The 20,368-nt window shown below is 41.3% G+C and overlaps 2 protein-coding genes across 3 annotated transcripts; one reads left to right on the top strand and one right to left on the bottom strand.

Annotated features, from left to right (window-relative positions):
* Nucleotides 1–28: 28 nt before the first annotated feature.
* Nucleotides 29–5,847, top strand: rab43 (RAB43, member RAS oncogene family). 2 transcript variants are annotated; one of them, XR_012983088.1, is made up of 4 exons: nucleotides 29–625; nucleotides 1,925–2,108; nucleotides 2,580–4,882; nucleotides 4,939–5,847. XR_012983088.1 is itself a non-coding variant. In XM_076268637.1 (3 exons), the coding sequence occupies exons 1-3, from the start codon at nucleotides 437–439 to the stop codon at nucleotides 2,831–2,833; spliced, it is 627 nt and encodes a 208-aa protein (XP_076124752.1). In that variant the 5' UTR covers nucleotides 29–436; the 3' UTR covers nucleotides 2,834–5,847. The 2 variants fall into 2 exon arrangements, 1 of the variants encoding a protein (XP_076124752.1); XM_076268637.1 differs by having other exon boundaries at nucleotides 2,580–5,847.
* A 1,139-nt stretch (nucleotides 5,848–6,986) lies between these two features.
* Nucleotides 6,987–20,070, bottom strand: LOC143104538 (haloacid dehalogenase-like hydrolase domain-containing 5). Its single transcript, XM_076268635.1, has 8 exons — nucleotides 19,625–20,070; nucleotides 17,400–17,603; nucleotides 16,989–17,101; nucleotides 15,539–15,632; nucleotides 11,081–11,114; nucleotides 9,875–10,049; nucleotides 9,362–9,550; nucleotides 6,987–8,412 (listed from the first exon to the last, which is right to left on the bottom strand). The coding sequence occupies exons 1-8, from the start codon at nucleotides 19,739–19,741 to the stop codon at nucleotides 7,995–7,997; spliced, it is 1,344 nt and encodes a 447-aa protein (XP_076124750.1). The 5' UTR covers nucleotides 19,742–20,070; the 3' UTR covers nucleotides 6,987–7,994.
* Between the last annotated feature and the right edge of the window lie 298 nt (nucleotides 20,071–20,368).

The raw sequence follows: 20,368 nt of genomic DNA, 5'->3' as shown, positions 1-20,368 counted from the left end.
GAGGCGATTGTTGTTATTAAGCTTATGCAACACGAATATTTCTAGTGCAGTAGGCTACATTTTTCTTATCAGGACGCGTAGGCCAATATACATAACGAGATGCAACGGTCATAAAGGTAGGCCTATGAGAGCTTACTTGAAACATAGATTTAATTGATTGGAACTCGTGCCGTGACAAAACAAAATCACTGATAAATGAGTAGAAAAAAATCTTAGCCTCAAATTTTGAAAAGGGACAGACAGGCACGGCGCTGGGATACCTAACAAACTGTGCTGTCATTCGTCCCTTCCGCGTTGGCAATTCCGCAGGTGCTGATTTAGATCCACGTCAGTTTTGCTTTTAGAACTATAAACACAGAGCTAACGACCACTGACGGCACACATGCAATAGCCGTCGGACATACATCTCGTCAGAAATTTACAAGCTTTTGCAAACATGTCATTGCTTGATTCTGATGACAGCTATGACTTCGTCTTCAAAATTGTTTTAGTCGGAGACGTTGGCGTTGGCAAAACTTGTGTAGTGCAACGATTCAAAACTGGGATCTTCATCGAAAGACAGGGCAACACTATTGGAGTGGACTTTACCATGAAGACTGTGGATATTCAAGGAAAAAGAGTCAAGGTTTGTGGATCTCAGTAATAATTTCTTCCCCCTGATAGCTCAAAATGTTGTCGAATGAATGCAATGCTACCTGTAGGCTAAGCAAGATCGAGAAATGATTGAGACGACTGGAAACAATGTGTCTTTGTTTCTTAGAATCTTTATTATTAGCGTGTTACGCTCGAACTTTGTGTCCAGATTGAAATGTGAAGATTAGCCACATAGGAAGCTCTAGATGGGGCAGACTGCAGTAGGCTACATTGAATGTGGACATGCGATGTAAATACCCAGCCTAAATCTAAAGCTTGTATCTACACAGCAATTATAAATTATGCAGTTATTATGTCAGGGCGTTAGATTTGTAAATCCACAGAGCTACATAACTTTACAGGGTTCTGCAACTTTTTTTTAAGTATTATTATTATTCGTCCAAAGTAAAGACAGAACACTGACATTGGACTGTGAAACTTATCGTATGACTTGAAATAGACAACACTATTCCCTCTCATTATTTGTGACCGTATTAAACATATCAAAATGTAATGTTCAGCTGTCATTCGATTATAGGCCTATAACCTATTTGTCTGACCCTTGAGATGCAGACTTTGTCACTTGACGTGTCATGTTTTTTTTTTTTTTTTTTTACTGTACTTTAGAAAATATGTTTTTCCCCTGTGTTCCAACAATCTAATAATTGTACTGAGTTGTTAACGTGACATAGGTTGGCCAAATATGTCAACTCATTGTTACATGTTTATGCCACAGCTATGCCACTTTACCAAACATCTGACCCCATTTTGGAGCCATGTCTGTTTGTTTGAATGCACCTGTGTGTTTTTGGTGTTTTGGTTCTCATAAGCAGGGTACCACTCTTGGTTGAATTGTGTCGAGTGTTCACGTTGAGCCCTGTAGCTGAGTCAGCTAATGTCAGCACTTTTTTTTCTCAACCGGGCCTAGCCTTGGTTAACAGGCTGGGTACCTCTGCTGCCAGCATGCCCTTGCTTTACCATATATTGTGGACAGGGTAGATTTCAATCAGTGTGAATAAGTTTGGTACGTAGGTTCTCCATATGTGGTGTTGATATGGTGTATATGAATATGAGTTGATATGGTGAATATGAATATGAGACTATTCTCATACTTTAACACTACAAATTGTACACACACACATACACACACGCACATACGTTCAATGCCATTGCTTAACACATTATGTATAACCTTTTGCTCATAATTGAACTCTACATACCTTATGATATAAAACCATAAGTGTGAGTGTGCCCTGCCTAAAGTAATGTTGAGGCAACATTGTGGCAACAGTTGCAGATCTGGGACACAGCAGGGCAGGAGCGATTCCGCACCATAACGCAAAGCTACTACCGCAGCACCAACGGCGCCATCATCACCTACGACATCACCAAGAGGCCCTCCTTCCTGTCCGTCCCCAAGTGGATGGAGGACGTGAAGAAATATGGCGGCTCCAATATCGTCCCACTGCTAGTCGGTGAGTGTCCCTGGGCAGGGTTAAAGTAGGCTAAATATGAACTGTGGAGGCGACAACCCAGCATTTCCAAAAAGTCGGTGTGTGCCTTAATTTGGTCTTCATAGATTGTCTGTGCTGCCCTAATTATCTAACTCTGAGACTTGTGCCACACAGTGTGTAATTACTATTCATTTCACACTATGTTGAAAGTCCTCAGTTTCACTAGTATTTCTGTCAAATAATTCCAGAAGAGATTTGTGTGAGAATATTGTGTGAGAAACACTGCCACTTAAGGCAAATGGAAGTGTTCATTGGAAAGAACACACTCTGAAGGAGGTCTTAATTAGCCTGTCCAGAAAAGTGACACTAAGCTCTAAGGATTTAGACTGGTATCTTTTGAAACTTTAGGACATGCATTCATTATCTTGGTCATATCCAAAACTATGTCAATGTTTATAAAGCATGCCATTAACTCTGTCCTGCATGGTGTAGGTAACAAATCTGATTTGAGCGATGTGCGTGAAGTCCCATTCGAGGAGGCCCAGTCCATGGCTCACCAGTTGGACTTTATCAGCGCCATTGAGACCTCAGCCAAGGATTCTACTAATGTGGAAGAGGCCTTCAACAAAATGGCCGCCGAACTAATTCTCAGACACGGGGGTCCCATGTTCAATGAGAACGTGACTGACAGCTTCAAGCTCAACAGCAAGGATGTGACTGCAGAAGGCTGGGGCTGCAGCTGTTGATGCCTGAAGACAGACACCGGGTTGATCTTTTTCATTATCCGACTGGAACGTTTTCTTTTGCCAGTCTTTTAAGGCACACCATTCGAGTTCCTGTAAAGGGACATTTATTTTTCTATTCTCCCAGGGACCAGTAGTTTTATTTTTTAATTTAGCAATAAATACTTTTTACTGTAGAGGCAGATTGATCACAGTCGGCCCTCAGAGGGAATTCTTTCACCAGGAAAAGCTCAGGAGAAAGAAAGTAGTGGATCTTCAGCTTACAAACCCTGACCTGTGTGTGCAGACGGTTTGGCATGTAACGAAAAGGTCTTTCAGAATGTTCTTAAGCAAGTTTGAATCACATGTCCGGTAATGGACTAGTCTGGCTAATGCATTCACATGTCTCATTTATTGAATGTGGCCCTCACAGTACTGGCAGTCAGAGTTGCTGAAGTGTAGCGATTGCTGCTGCCTAAAGTAATGAAACATCTTCAAATGTTACATTTTCAACTAGTTTTCTTGCATTCATTTTGTTTCCATAAAAACAAAATTGCCACAGCAAGGAGTACTAATAGAAGATAGTAGTCATCCCAGACTGAGTGCACATTTACAGAGCTATTGACAACAATTCTGGTTGTTTAAAGTCTCTCATAAATACTGACGCAGGTAAACCCTTACACACACTATATTACTGACACACTCCAACAAAACTGGGCAGCGTTTCTCTTCATTGCTCTCTCATTTGTTATTTTACCGCATATCATTTAGGTTTTTGTGTGTGTGGGGGGAGGGGGGGGGGGAGTAGGTATTCTGGTATGGCGTGACCAATAATGGAAATATTGACCAACTGGATTTTTTACATCTCACAGAATGAACAACAGAAACAGGAAAGAATATAACATTATTGTTTATTGTTTATGATCAGTGCCACAAAAAAGTCTGGCGATGGTGAGCCTCATTCTGAGGGTAATCCTGGGGGAGGGGTGGGGGCAGTTGAGTTGAGTTGATTCTTTGGCCTTCTGATTGGTGGCCTTTTGGCTTCTGCTGCTGTGGCCAGGATGTGATGTCATAAAGGCCCCACATGTCGCTTGGCTGGAGGAGAGCAGAGAGCCCTCTGCACTTTGGTATTTGTGTATCTCTCCCCCCCTCCCTCCCCCCCTGAGTATAGAGGGAGAGAGGGCCGTGTGTTTGGATCAGCTGGAGACCAGACATCCACACAGACAACACTACTGTGGTGTTGCTTTCTGAACCAATGCTGTGAAGCTCCCTTACTGGGCTGTGTTTTTGGAGTGTGTGAAGGAAAAAGCCTTTCAAATAGTTTTTTTTTATATATATATTTATAACTGGCATGTAAATGTCAACTGCCACTTCTTACTACACACACACACACACACACACACACACACACACACACACACACACACACACACACACACACACACACACACACTGTATATACAGAGAGGGAGAGAGAGAGACATGGTGGAATGATATATTACTTAGATGTGTAGTTGGCTATAATTTGTTGAGAGGAGGCGATCATGTGATTTGAGTGGTATGGATGTATTCAAAGCCACTGAGCATGTGTATTCTGAAAGCTGAAAGTGTAATGAAGTTTGTCTGTGCACAGACAAGGATATATTATGTGTATCAGAGCCACTGGACTAGTCCTCATTTTCTCCTAATAAGCTGTAACATGGTTTGAGTAGTGACCAGATGTCCATTTTATTTCCACGGACAGTCCAATGTTTCAGTTCATGTATGTCGAAATGCTAGATATTGTTTCACATTTCCAAGGCAATGATATTTGACTGCATACTGTGAGTGTGTGTAGTTTTTTTTTTTTTTATGAAAGTACAAAACAACTTCATGAATTGAGATTGCAACGTTATGCATTGTAAAATAGCCTATTGAATTTTGTCATCTTAGTTATTTAGAGGATTTTAAGAAGGTAGGCTATGTGAGGGATACATCAGCATAAACTTCCCTTATACTCATCTGATAAGTCTGCAGACCAGCCATTCTGCTGTGGTTCTCTTCAATCATACTTGGTGTCGTTTCTGTCGGGAGGCATTGTTGGTGTCGTTTCTGTCGGGAAGCATTGTTGGTGTCGTTTCTGTCGGGAGGCATTGTTGAAGCACTTTTTTTCCAGTGTTAACTTGAACTGCAGTGATCCATATCCAGCCTTGAAAATATTACCACACACAGTACATTCATCACTCGTTAGTGAAAACCAACCTTATTTAGGTACATGGCATCATTACATTTAGTTAATTATGGTACCAGAGCCAGGATTTTAATTGACTATTCTAGCAAATTGATATTTGAAAAGCACATATTCAGGTACTGTAATTCAGGACTCAGTACACCTTCTGAATGTTTCCAGTGATTCCAAGTGAGAAGGCCTTTGTGAATTATGGATTTTTATATTGACCTTCAAAGATTTGTATTCACTTTTATTAAATTGGAAAAGAAAGGTGTCTGATTGAAAATGCCTTCTTGTTACCCAGGACAGATCTGTCTCTTGGATGCTATGTACAAGGATGTGACCTTGGTTAAATGTATATGAAGGTTGGTTCTAGAGGTTTTGAGTGCCTTAAAATAATTTTTATATCAATAGAAAACAATTACTGATAGCAATAGCCATAAGACATGTTACTATGCATTATCTGATAATACTATGACACAAGTTATTGTTTTGAATTCTGTTTGTAATCCTTTTATGTTTTGAGTAATTTGATGCTCCGAATGATCTGTTCATATTGAATAAAACATAATATAAATAATTGCCATGTTGGTGTGTCCCACTTGGTGTGTCCTAGGATACTGTTCTACCAATGACAAATGAGACCACACTCGGCATGCTGTGGAATGCTTGAGAATTCCTGAATCCTGGAACTTTACTGGACTAATAACTGATGAATAATACAATACATTGCGTCATAATCAGATATGTTTGTCATTTTATGTGAGGAAATGAAATGGTGGACACACTAACCAATAACACAGATAACAACTACGCACATCTGAGTGATAAACTCTTTTATTAACATCTGGAAATGTTTATTTTTTTTAAGAATAAATCTAAAGTTGTTAATAAAAATAAATACCTTCTACATGCATCTTTGTTTCAATGGTAGCACTTTCTTTTCTTTACCTTATATATTCGAAAAGAAGGTAAATATCTTTAAAGAAAAAAATATTTGTAATTTTACAAATGTTTTTCTTTATAAATATGTTATTGTGGGGAACTAAAATATCTAAACTTGTATGCAATATATAATAATGTTACATGTTTCCCTAGAAAAACATGTCTGAAGTAAATATTTTACCTGCTTATCCCATAGGTAAGGCACTGCAAAAAGAAAGTGAGACCATTAACAGTTCATCCCTCTGTGCCCTTCGATTATTTGGGCATTAATACTGTTGACCTTAAACCTTAATGTATTTTGTGCAATTTAGGATAGGAGACAATGGCACAAGTAACACAAACTGTGCATGATTGCAGATGCTGAAGCCACAGTAGTTTTTCCACCCTCCCCCACAAACACACACATAGCAGTTCCCTGACACCTTAGCATGCTTATTTGTGTTCCTTACCCCAAATGTTTACCATCCAGCTGGTTGTACTTAAACTGTTGTTTGGGTGCCTGTGGGCTAGTCTTGATTGATGTTTTTTACTACATCGAAACAACACCATATTGCACAACAAACAAGAATGACTAGTCTCTCCCAGGCCCAATATCCTATTTTCATATACCCAAAAGAAAAATATGCATAAAGCCAAGGTTGACCCATAGCCCCTTTGCATAATGGGATGCCTATTTCAAATAAAGAAAAACATTTTCCTGCTGTTTTAATGTGAGCAGTGGAAAAGTGAGGGAAGGTGGCTGAAACCGCTTTTAAGCCATTGACTCTGTGCAGAATGTTTGTCTGTTTATCTGAAAGAGATCCTGGTCTCCACCAGTAACGCATGGCTTAAGCGGAGCTTCAGATGCCGAGCTTTGTACACAGCTTCATGTCTCTTTTTAAGAGACGGATTCATTGATTCACATATAATTTCCATATGCACACATGATGGGTGGAAATATAAGATCAAAGTTCATGACCAAAAGGTAAAGCAAGAATAACTCATTATGGACAGATTACGGGCAATAAAAACAGTACACAAAGCTAAAACCATATCTTTAAAAAATGTGTGCATCTCATAGTTTCTTGGTCAGTGCAGTCAAAGCTATTCCCAATTACTCACGGACTCTCAACACCTGAACATGTAACATTTAACCATTATTTTACACTTATTTAGACAAGAACAACATCATTTGTTAACTTAAATTACAGTTAAAATGTTTAAATAAGACTAAGACTCTTCGTGAGTACACCTGCCAAAAAAAAAAACACTGATGTCTATGTTGTACTGACCTACGGGTATGTGATAATATTAGCAAAGTTGCGGTCACCACCTGAAAGACACCTGTAAATGCACCCACTGGCGTGTCTGATGCCATTCTTACGACCTAAGTATGATTGTGAAGCCTTTAAAGCAGTCTCCATGGCAGTTAACCAGTCTCCATGGCAGTTGGAACAGAAATAGAGCACTAGCTGTGTCCATGTGGTTCTATCGCAGGGTATTTGTCAAGTCTGTTTTCCTACACAGCGCCTCACCTTGAAGAAAAACATGCAAAAAAAAAAAGAAAAGAAACAACAACAACAACAACAGAGACTGACGATGCAGATGTTAGCAATCTGCGTGTTCTAGAGAGGTTACTGGGGGGCTGAAAGTGGTGACATCATCATTCCATGTGTCCATTTCTTTCCTCTCATAGCAGCTCAGTGGATTGGGCCCAGATGCACCCAGCCTGAGCCGCTAACATCAACAACACCATCAGATCAGACCTTCTGAAGGCTATCAGTAAAAGTGTGCAACTGGGGTGAGGGCGACAGCCTGCACAGGGAACTTTCTGGAAGGTTCCAACTCACTATAAATGTACCTTTTCAGGGTTAACCAGGACAGCATGACCCTGATGCTGAGTATATGATGAATAAAAACTGATCTAATGAAATGGTTGATCAGCAAACTTATCTGACTAGAATGATGTCTATTTCCTACCAAATGCCCAGTCCAGTCTTTCGTATTTTCATTCTCTATCTTTCTTAAATATCATCCTATGTAGACTAAACTCTAGATGGGGGTTCCAAGCTTCTCCTGCTGGAAGATGAGCTCAACGGCTGCCTCAACGTCCTGAACGATGTGTCCCGGCTCCACGAGCGCTGGGTCAAAACGGAAGTCGCGGTGGCCGTGGAACACAGTCTCTTTGATGGACTGGCCAGCGTCGGGTGGCACCTCCGTGTGCGGATTGTAGACGCCCGTGCACACCAGGATGGACTTGCATGAGGTGGCCGAGGGTGACGCCAGCTCACTCTCCCAGCCACAGTCCACTTCCTGTGAGGTGGCTCTGGTGGCAGTGGTGGTGGTTGTGGAAGAGGGGCCCGCGCCCGCCACTGCCTTGGCCATGGTTTTGGCGCTCTTGCAACTGGCCCGTTCCTCGAGGTAGCGGTTGTAGAGGTTAGCACCGTAGATGTCGGTCATGAGGTTGTCCCTGATGGCACAGCGGAGGAAGAGAAAAGAAACAGGAACAGTTAATTTGGGCACGAAGCAAATTCAGCGATATCCACACTAATTAAAGTTCCGGAAAGAGGAAGAACAATCTCTAAGGGGGGGCTCATTATTTTCAGAAGAGCAGGAGGTATTTGTGCCACCTCCAATATAACCATTTTTGGACAGTACACAGATGTCTTTATTCATGCTTACTATGTGGTAGGTTATAGGCATAGCGTAAAGGGAAAACGTACAATGTTTGCCAGGTTTGACTACAGACTACAGCTTTGTAATAATTCAAATTATTTACGAACATTCTATGAAATTTGTTTCACATAACAAGTCAAAATATTTTCTGTTCATAAATGTTGACTGGATAATTGCCAGCACTTTTCCAGCAAAATCCTCCACAGAGATGGATAGATAGACAGATAGATAGATAGATACTTTAGTAATCTCCAAAAAGTCCAAATAGTCAAACTTCCAGTCGCTCAGCACCACAATGGTACAAATAACAGTAGGAAAGCACATCAAAAAATAAAATAAAAATGTGTTAAAAAAAAAAAAAAAAAAAAAAAAAAAATATATATATATATATATATAAAGATAGATAGTTATTGATAAGTATACAGTAGGATAGTGTTGTTTATGCATAAATATTATTACTAGTATAACAATAGTATTACTTCAAAGATGCACTATGAGAGAGGGCCATCACAAGGTCAATCAATAAATACTACAAGGCTATCCTATAGTACTAATTAGTCAATCTGTCCAGTCCTTGCACTGTGTGAATGTTCAGGCCTTTGCTCCTCACTTCTCTCCCCCTTTCCCCACAGGTGGAGTTGTACAGCCTAATGGCACGAGGGACAAAGGACTTTTTTAGTCTCTCTGTGCTACCACACTACCACACTTACTACCTGTATTTGCCCATCATGCCAAGAGCTTACCCGATGGCGTAGAGCGATCTGACAGGCGTCCTCCAGCCTTGCTCTGCCGCCTGCTCCCGGATCAGGTACTCGGCAAAGTGGTAGGTCAGCTCACTGGGCTTCCCCATCAGGGCCTCGTACTTTAGGTCCTTTCCTGTAACCTTCTTGTAGATGTTCTCCAAACACACCAGAAAGGTGCCGTGACCAAACCTGGACAACAGACGAAGGGGCTCGTTTTAACTACATGTGGAAACTCAGGCAATAGTCTGGGGGCCATTCTAGGTTCAGCTTGTCTTGACATGTGTGCGGTGCGGTGCAATCAAATATGGCATCAAAGCTAAAAACGTCAACAAATTTTACACTTCAGATATCATACTGCCTAACATTTCAAGTCACCAAATCCATCCGTCACCGAGATCTCATCTCTCCAGAAATAATTGCAGTGGTGGATTCCAGCAGTTTGTTTACAGGTTATGTACAGTTCCCAGTGCTCGGCTATCCTGTGGCCTTGTATGCCCCGTGCTGAGTTAATACCGTGGAGACGGCGCCTCGGCCATCCACATGAGGTCCATGTTGCAGGCCAGCAGAGGGAGGTGATTGGGCGAGGAGTTCACATAGGGGTTGCCCAGGCTCCCATTGGTCAGGAGCACGTCCACTATTAGCTGCAGGTTCGTCTCCCATCGGATGGGCTCGCCAAACAGGATAACAGCTACAGGATATAAACAATATAGGCCAAATCCAGTTCAGTCAACACCTGCAAATCCACATGTCTTAATTGCACTGGCAGTCTCCCTGTTTGTGCAATCGAAACTGGCACGTCAATGACTAAATGGAAAACAACTTGACAGAATTGTCCACCTTGGCCTGAGGGCAAGCAATACTTGATTCATCATTCAGTGATGTAGTCCAACTTTCTTTCCAAGAAAACAAACAGCTTATCTATCTTAACTCTGTGAAAGCTCTTGTCTGAGAGGATTTCACAAAAAGAAAAATCTTTACAGTATGTTACAATTTGGCAGAAGAAGCTTGTATTTGGGTAATTGCCACATTCATTTTAATGGTATGTGGTCATGGGTGTTGCACCTGCCGTTGCAACTAGCTGCTTAGACTATGCAGCATGCAGCTCTGGGTACGATCACCCCACAAAAATGTAATAAAGAAGCTCCCACAGCACATCATCCACTACATTGCTAAAGACATGAGTGAGCATGCCAGCAAGGCAAACTGTGCTATTGTTGGTGTTTGTACATCTTTTGTAAAGTTTTGCATGCCTTTTCACTAGCTAACATGGTAGTGTTTGACCAAAATCCCTTCCTGTTGCTTTAGAGAGGACTGTGTTCATTCCCTTCATTGAATGTCTTTCAGTATACTATTCCATTTCATGTGATTATGTAATAATATTTCAATGGCTTAAAATAGCTCTATTACTGAGCCGTGAGAGGTTACACATTTAATGGCTAATGGCCAATGGCTTTACCATTAGCATGGCGAGTGACTGCAGTAAAATAGCCTGTTACCATGGAGCTAGGTCAAACATTCGACCCTGTAAGTAAATGCAAGCCTGGATCGATAAACTCGATAATAATTAACAAGCATGCTTGTTAAATCAGTAACGTGTTTACATACAGCAGTGGTCAATGCATGGTAAAGTAAATACTGTACACTAGGGAACCACATCTCACCCCATTACCATGTGTTTATAAAGCAACAGGTGGGATAATGACTAGAGAGAAAATTCACCTTCAATTTTGGGGAGGTTCACAATGGGAGAGGACTGCAGAGGAAAAACACAAACAGCAACGTAAAACATAAACAGTGTTATAAAATATAATCTCTGTGAGTACATTTAGATCATCCGAATGACAGGTTATTTCAATGTAGTGTGTGACAAATCAAAAGACCTTCTTATTCCTGAAATACTATGTTACTAAACACTGCTTTGGGAAGCTCTGGAGGAGGAGATAATTGTGGGGTGGGGGCAATAATAGTGTCCTTAATCCCAAACAACATGAACACTGGCCTGCCGATCAATCATGTGGGGGAGGGACTCACTAAAGTGAAGGGATATATTTTAAGCATCTTGGAGACGCTTGGTTTATAAGTATAAGTATATATACTTTTTTGATCCCGTGAGGGAAATTTGGTCTCTGCATTTAACCCAATCGGTGAATTAGTGAAACACAAACAGCACACAGTGAACACACACAGTGAGGTGAAGCACACACTAATCCCGGCGCAGTGAGCTGCCTGCTACAACGGCGGCGCTCGGGGAGCAGTGAGGGGTTAAGTGCCTTGCTCAAGGGCACTTCAGCCGTGGCCCACTGGTCGGGGCTCGAACCGGCAACCCTCCGGTTACAAGTCCAGAGTGCTAACCAGTGGGCCACGGCTGCCCTTATCTGCCACCCCTGTCAAGTTCTCTCACCAAGGCCACGGTCAGTCGTCGGATATGTCGGCCGGCTGGATGATAAGCGTCTGTGGTTCCAATCGGTGCAATGTGCGAAGTACTACCACCGATAGACCTGCATCGGCCTATTTACAAAGCCGTTGTAAAAGTTTTGCACTGATTGGCTGTTTGGCTTGCCTACTTGTGGCTAAGAAGTACAGTGCAATCAATGATCATCAGATATTCCAATAAATGCAGCCCAAGGCGACTAAGTGGTCAGTCAGCATTGTAGCTACTGTTTATTAGGCTGAGGCCTGGATGACATGCATTGTAGCTAGTGTGTGTGGGGTGTGCGGGGTGAGCGGGACATAGCCAGGTGATGGAAACATGACGTGGACATTATCTGGGCTTACCCCCCGACTAACCATTATTCAAAGAAAAACAATCATGGGTCTCACAGTCAGTCTTGATGACGACAGCATTACTCAAAGACTAACCCAGATTTGGGTTGGTCTGCATTGCATAACTGTTTATTAGGCTGAGGCCTGAATGACCTGCATTGTAGCTAGTGTGTGTGGGGTGTGCGGGGTGAGCGGGACATAGCAAGGTGATGGAAACAAAAACAACTTTGGTTTCCTAACTTACAGGTCAGAACAGAGTGTGTTCAGAACAACTGTGCATTCTATCCAACAAAGTGCTTAGTCAAGGTGCAAAGTCACCTTAACCTAGTTCAGCCTGTTTGTAAGACACGGGAACATCTTCTATAGCACTCTCAGCTCCAGTTACAACAGGCTTAAGTCTTAAATGTCTTTCCTCAAAAATGAGGAAATCATGCTTTGTTTTTCTTGGCTTGCCCTGGTTTGACTGCTCCCACTTAATAATCATGACTTGGGCTAAATAGTCGACAAGCTCAAAGCTTATATTCACCAATACAGGAAGTCACATAAAATAAACACTGAGGCACTAGGGAGTTAAAGGAACCGTATGTAAGAAATGTATTTCAATTAATCATAAAATGGCCCTGATATGTCACTAGACATTAAGAAATCATGTTCATTTCAAATACTTATATCACTGACAACAGTAGTCCAGCCAGGATATTGTCATTTGGGTCATTCCGTGTGAAATCACCCAATTTCAGCGCAATTTGGCAGGTGACCCTCTCCGAAAAAATCTGAAAAAAATCACAGGTGTTTGTAGACCAAATCCATGCATAGATCTTAAATAGTATATCTGTATAACTAATTGTTGCAAAACTACAGCCCTTTGAAACTTCAAGTCATTTTAAGCATTGTGGTGAACAATCCTTTTTGTTCAACTTCCAGCATTATTGGCTCTTTTGGTATTTCACACACATTATTGAAACTATGTGATTAGAAGTAAATTTTCCTGTTGAATTAAAAAATCCAATCGGATCAGACGTATCTTGTATACTTTCCCCTCTGCAAAGCTCTGAAAATGGCTATAAATTCATAATGTGAAAAGACATCATCACCTTTGAGGGCTTCTCATTCAAAAAGTATGTGACACAAATTCATCAGATTTTTTTCCTACACATATATGAATTATAAGGTTCTGTCCATGCATTAACTTTGGTTGTTATCATTTTCATATTTTCAGAGCATTTTTTTAAAATTGGGCTTGATTTTCAAAAAGCCTGTTTTCATCTTCTCATTTCACCACGTGGACAGTTAACAGGATTTTTTTTAATTTTACCATATATCATTCTGTATGTGAGGATCATCTGCCCAAAATTTGGGCTTGTTGCTGAGTTTCTTCATTGAGATAAGATTTTGTTTAAATATTGTCTATAAATCCACAGAATTTGTACTGGATCTGCAGTACCACTTTGCACCACATGTGGTGCTCTTTTAATACAATGGAAGTCAATGGAAGAGTAAGAGAGTCACTTGTTTGCTGCACATATCCAATCTAAACACACAGTTCATAGTTGAATTGGTCCAAATAATTATTGCAACATGAACAACATACTACTCATACATAAATCTTATTTAGAGAAAATAAACTGATCAAGTAAATTATACACACATAAGACTGACTGGTCATCATACATGCAGCAAGAGGATTTAGCATAATTACCATCTTTGTAATGAGTTTTCTACACCAGCTTCAACCTATCAGTGCCTATGTGAGCACTTTAATAATTTTTAGCCAGCTGGTTAGGCAAAGTCTATATTCATCGTCATATGCTTGGGATGCAGTCCTCTGTGATACATAGACAAAGAGCATCAAGATGGAGATCAGTGCTTTAACAAACAATCAAACAATGGGTTTCTAAAATTCAGTTCATCAAGGTATTTCACTTGATGAAGATGACCATGTGTGTTTCCATCACAAGTATTCATAACAAGGTTTGAGGACTCGTGGATCCAAGAGGCATTTGTAAAAAGATGATAAATCTTTAGTATTGATTTTTCTGCATCTGACAATGCACTGAATTTTAGAAACCCCTTTTTACTTGAAACATATGAACCATAAACTGTGTGTTTAGATTGGATATGTGCAGCAAACAAGTGACTCTCTTACTCTTCCATTGACTTCCATTGTATTAAAAGAGCACCACATGTGGTGCAAAGTGGTACTGCAGATCCAGTACAAATTCAGTGGATTTATAGACAATATTTTTTAAAAATCTTATCTCAATGAAGAAACTCAGCAACATGCCGACATTTTGGGCAGATGATCCTCACATACAGAATGATATATGGTAAAATTAAAAAAAATCCTGTTAACTGTCCACGTGGTGAAATGAGAAGATGAAAACAGGCTTTTTGAAAATCAAGCCCAATTTAATAAAAATGCTCTGACAATATGATAATGTTAACAACCAAAGTTAATGCATGGACATGACCTTATAATCCATACATGAGTGGGAAAAAAATCTGATGAATTTGTGTCACATACTTTTTGAATGACAAGCCCTCAAAGGTGGTGATGTTTTTTCACATAATGAATTTATAGCCATTTTCAGAGCTTTGCAGAGGGGACATTACACAAGATACACCTGATTTGATTGGATTGTTTAATTCAACAGGAAAATGTACTTCTATTCACATAGTTTCACTAATGTGTGTGAAATACCAAAAGAGCCAATAATGTTGGAAGTTGAACAAAAAGGATTGTTCACCACGATGCTTAAAATGACTTGAAACTTCAAAGGGCTGTAGTTTTGGAACCATTAGTGATACAGATATACTATTTAAGATTTATGCATAGGTTTGGTCTACAAACACCTGTGATTTTTTTCAGATTTTTTGGGAGAGGGTGACCTGCCAGCCACTGGGTGATTTGACACGGAATGACCCATTTAAAAAGTGAAGTTGCAGCCCTCAACTGATGTTGATGTTGTGTTTCGTCATGTCATGTTGTGTTTTGGCCTGATGCGCCACCCTCCACCTATTTACTAATGACGAAGTCAGTAGTGTTTTGGCATCTGGGTTGGCAACCTCGAGGGAGAGGGGATACACCGCTCTACAGTAATTTGAAAGTGATTGCAGTACCAATTTTGGCCACAATCTTACATATGGTTCCTTTAAGTACAAAGACCCATTAAGATAACAAAACCACAGTAATACTTATGTATTTTTAACAGCTATTTACACAGATTTAGAATTTGGTATAAAAATAAGAATCAGGTTATTAAGAGGAGATGGATACAATTAGGATTACTAACATATAATGAGTTATAGTTACATGATAACTACATATTATTTAAATAAGTGCACTGCAATAAGGACAGTGTATAGTGTGGTCAGACATCTCTAGATTGAGAAGACAGGGGTTATTGAACTGACCGGTAGCCGGGGGCGTCTGTTGTGATCCACCATGTCCAGCAGGGGAAAGGTTTCACGCAGCATGTCTATGCTGATCACATTCATGAAGCCCAAGCTACAAGTTCCGATATAAGGATCCATACTCAACACTGAGGCTGAAGCACTAAGATGGCACTTACTCATTCACATGTTTAGAGGATAAGTGAAAGTCACAATCTCTGCTGTTGAGCACTGTTTGGAGTTTACACTTGATATGACCCACAGCAGTTACTTCTTTGTGGATGAAACTGTAATGGTGAGTGAAATAATTTGCAATTTTTAATGGTAAAATGTTTGAATGGTTTTAAATGTATTCTCACAGCAGAAAGTTATTTTGAGAGACAGGGTAATTCATATAACCAAAAACTACAGTATATCACCAAAAACTAGATAATAATACTGATGCAAAATACTTTAGTTTGCATAACCAAGATCACATAATGACATACTATAATGTGCACTGGGCTGTTTAAAGACATTTACTATGTGAGCCATTACACACAGACTATCACCTTTAATTAGCTTTTCCTTCAACTGATGACAACTGTTTTTTTTTCTCACACAGAAACTGTTGCTAGCCAGAGTCCCAATAAGTTAAGCTGCTACTGCTGTGGAACAATATTTTAAGTATTTCAAGTTGTGTTTAAACACAAAACAAAACCAAATTCATTATCATTCTCTTTTATGTGACCCCCTTAATGGTGTTTACATTCCTCTGACGTGGATATTATCTGGGCTTACCCCCCGACTAACCACTATTCAAAGAAAAGCAATCATGGGTCTCACAATCAGTCTTGATGACGACAGCATTACTCAAAGACTAACCCAGATTTGGGTCGGTCTGCATTGCATAACTGTTTATTAGGCTGAGGCCTGGATGACTGCTCCTCCTCATAATCACAGACCACCTCAGCGGTTGACTTTAATCTATGCAGCACAGACAAATGGCGTTTACAAAACAAACCATCGCATCCCCCCTCTTGCATGCGAAACAGATGCAGCGTCATGTGGCCTTGTGTGTGTGTGTGTGTGTGTGTGTCTGTGTGTGTTTGTGCTGCAGGTGACAGAGTACCCTCTTTAACACAGGCAGCACAGGTCACAAAGCACGCACACATGCCACATAACCAAGGCTCACTTCTCTCTCCCTTCTCTAACACGGCAGGGGGAGGGACATTGCTTTCTGATGGAAATAGTTGCTCCAATGGTCTGTTGGAATTGAATACTGTGACATGGCCCTTCAGTAACACCTGTGATTTTTTTTTATATTCACAGCCTTTTCATCCCGGAGAGCTGTTTTTTATGATTGCTTGCTTTCCGGGTCGAATAGCAGCTCTTAAATTTCAGACAAGAGGCCTTTTGGAAGCACTATTTTCTGTTGGTCTGAAATGTGATACGCGGTTAGTACGTTTTCTTTCACAACAGATAAGGATACTGCTTGGCGATGTCCAGGACGGGGCCTTGTCCAGAGACGAGGACGCATTTGTCATGGTACTTCCTGAACATTCTCAGAGGACTATGGGACATCATGACTTGGTCTTGGGAGATCTGTAGGGAGGTAACAAAGATGTGCAAACAAGTCCATAATAACGCCAAATATTGAGATGATGTACTGCACTGTCAGAGAATTCAATAACATACAACATACTTCACGGAACACCGCTTATATGCATGGCAACATTATCATGTCAACAGACAAGATTATAATATTACACAAGTTCAAATAAGGGCATCTTCATACGTCGCTGACAAAGCAGAGCCTGTTTTGCTTAAACGCAGACAGAGCACTAAGAACAGAGAAGTGAAACACTGTATAAGACATGCAAGGAAACTAAAAGTAGCTTACAGGCACTCCCAAAATATGGGACAACTGGTCGGCCTTCTTCTGGCGAAGGCAGTTCCCAGCATTGGTGACAAACACGACGGGGACAACAAACTGGCCACTGGAGTCCACCAGTCTCTGAAAGGCCCTCTTCGCTGCAGGGATGGGGGTCTTCCCCCGGACGAGCACTCCATCAATGTCAAACAGCAGGCCAAAGTCCGGCTGGAACTGTTTCGGATTCGTTTAGGTGCACACACACACATACACACACACACAGTATCAATATGATGCAGAACATTAAGTCATCAGGATGTCTTATTGTGCATTAATCCCTGTACCAACAACATGACTTAAATCCTTGCAGAATCAATAACACAGTCTATATTGTACTACTAAATAAAGACCAGTACGATTTAGGCCTACTGGTCATTCACAGCTCCTCTGAAATCATTTACATAACCTCTATTAGTGCTCACAGCTTGAAATCATGGCCTTTAAGACATCAAAATGACACAGCAGATTCTCCAAATCCGCCACCAAACAGAAGGATAGTAAAGACAGCCGAGGAGCTCTGTCCGAGGAATCTGATTACACAAGTGGCAGAGAGAAGAGTATTCTGCTGAACTGCGGCTGCCCTCCCCGCCCATCCCGTCAGAGCTCTCGGACACGGAGCCCTCGTTTTGCAAGCATAGGTCGTAGGCGCACACTTCTCCTCGCACGCACTGGAGGATTATGATGTCCGCCGCGACCAGAGCCCGCCAAGAGTCAACATCTGTGAATTCCCTCCCTCTGGGAACACTTGTTTAGTTGTATGGAACCATTGGACAGGCTGTGTCCTGCCAGTATAACTGGAACCCTCCTCCGTGCTGGGGATTCGACTCTGAGGACTATAAATGGACAGAGGGCCTTCCCTTCCACCTGGCCTTTTCCGTTGAAAATGACACAGAGCACGCGTTGAGTCCATTATGGCACTGTCGGTTTCCCCCCTTAATTTTTGCTTTTAAAAACATACACTAACTCTAAACATACACTAACTAAGTCTACCTCCCATTCCAAGGCCAAACCAAAGAGTGCACAGTGCAGTCAGTGGCTCAAGAGGAGTCCTGCAATCACATCAAATGGGTAAGAGGCATTGACACGAGTCTGAGGTATGCCTCACTGGCCAAAAAGGTCCAATTTCAGGGACAAGGTCAAACCCAGGCCCAAAAGTCAGGCCCGGTCTTGTGTGGCTAGAAACAACACAAACATGTCATGGAAACAAGAGAAGGACCCATTTCAGGTTTGGTTGCAGTGTTCCAAATTGTGCTGTTTCCAATGCATTCCAAACCATACACTGATTAGGCAATTCACCAGCAGTTATGTTCCAATAATGTCATACAGGCTATTCACAAAGAGAAGAAGGGATTTTTGCATCTGACCTATGCTACAACCTGTGAATTAGGCCTACCCTTCTGTCTTGTTAGGAGCAATATATGCGTCAATTAACACATTTTCATGGTATATGGCTAACCAACATGATGCATAGGATTCCATGCTCCAACTAAACAGCAATTAAGCAAAACTGTGGACGAATGTAAAGAATGGTCTGCATGTGCAATGATGCGTGTACTTACGAGGCTTTATTGTGCCTAAGAAGACCCTCACTCAGTTTATCTGACCCCCTAATCCCGCGGGGAACATAGCTGGGAAATGTTAATATTACAGCCCCTGCTTTTGAATAAACACTCAGAGGGCCACTCTGCGACGTTTTAAACATGAAAGTGGGATTTTTCCATCGTATTGCAATCTGATAAACAATCCCATTTTCAGGGCTACGTTTGCCTCAGAACGCCTCCATTACTGGAAGACGTGTAAAAAACCTGGCAATTAAATGCAGATGGTAGTTGATACAGATAGTAGTGTCAGTTAATGGCTTTTGCGACAAAACACATGCCGCTACCCCAAATCAGATATTTTAACTTTATTTTAGTTAAGGTATGTGGATACATTGAAAGACAAGAACGGTTAGCTCCAAGGCGAGTTTTAGAAGTGCTGAATATGCCGGTAGGTCTTCAACAACCCAGTCTCGAATTAGACCAGGACAAGAATTTCACACTCAGCTCAGCTGGTAAAAAAAATAGCACGGCCCCTTGATAAGACATACATAAGTAAGACAAACCAATAGCTGCTAACATTTCAGTGATCTCATAGCATAGATGCACACCAACAGCACTGCCATTGGAATGTACATAAACAAGGGCTTAGCTTACCTTGCTGTTTGACGTTGCAGTGCCACACAAACCGCATCGGGCCAGCGCGGCCACTCTCTCGCCTCGCCGGCTGCATAAGCTGTTCACCGTGCGATAAACTGAATGTAAGGCCTTCATTTTGGTTGTATTTCGCCGGTTTACAACCTCCCTGACACCGCCTGTTGTTCCTGTCCGATTTTAGCCTCGTCTAATTCCTCCATATAGCTTTTGTAGCTTTGAGATGTGACGACATGAGGAGGTGGTCCGACGTTGAGGAAGAAGGAAAGAACATCATCCTCTCGAGGTTATCTCGGTCATAACAATGTAACAAAAGCATAGATACAGTTTTAACGCCTTACGTCGTCCACGGATAACCTAACCAATTTCAATTCCACTTTTTGCGCTTATAAAAAACAATAGCATCTCAACACCGCCCGCGCAACAAGGAAACAAAGGCCACCAGCACCGCTGTGCGACGGATAGTGATGTCATATGTGAAATACCGGCTGTCATTTGAAATCCTAGTGGCAATAGGGCTAAATTGTGTTCAATATAATCATAGACTTGTAGATTACTTAATGGGTTAAGAGTTAATGTTAACTTATATTTATGTAGCCCTATGCATGAAGGGCCTGATGTTTGGACTTCCGTTCCCGGGTCTGCTTGAGGAGGTAGACTGGGCAGTTTGATATTCAGTGCGAGTGCGGACCAACAACTGGAGAGAACTGTACTCCGACATGGTACAAGTGAGCCGTGCCCAGTATG

The sequence above is a fragment of the Alosa pseudoharengus genome, unplaced genomic scaffold (genome assembly GCF_046254945.1).
Source record: "Alosa pseudoharengus isolate Yale_2024_CS ecotype anadromous, Long Island Sound unplaced genomic scaffold, YU_APseudo_1.1 YU_APseudo_1.1_scf_5, whole genome shotgun sequence".
Lineage (NCBI taxonomy): Eukaryota > Metazoa > Chordata > Actinopteri > Clupeiformes > Clupeidae > Alosa > Alosa pseudoharengus.
This window is presented reverse-complemented; position numbering and strand designations above follow the sequence as displayed.

Bases quoted from the DNA above. Each gene is read 5' to 3' on its own strand.
- rab43 (XM_076268637.1), top strand. From the start codon at position 437: ATGTCATTGCTTGATTCTGATGACAGCTATGACTTCGTCTTCAAAATT. The intron at 626-1,924 runs GTTTGTGGATCT...TTGTGGCAACAG, and splicing joins TTCAAGGAAAAAGAGTCAAG to TTGCAGATCTGGGACACAGC. The intron at 2,109-2,579 runs GTGAGTGTCCCT...TGCATGGTGTAG, and splicing joins TATCGTCCCACTGCTAGTCG to GTAACAAATCTGATTTGAGC.
- LOC143104538 (XM_076268635.1), bottom strand. From the start codon at position 19,741: ATGAAGGCCTTACATTCAGTTTATCGCACGGTGAACAGCTTATGCAGC. The intron at 17,604-19,624 runs GTAAGCTAAGCC...AATCCGAAACAG, and splicing joins CTGCAACGTCAAACAGCAAG to TTCCAGCCGGACTTTGGCCT. The intron at 11,115-15,538 runs GTCAGTTCAATA...TTTCCTCTGCAG, and splicing joins ACAGACGCCCCCGGCTACCG to TCCTCTCCCATTGTGAACCT.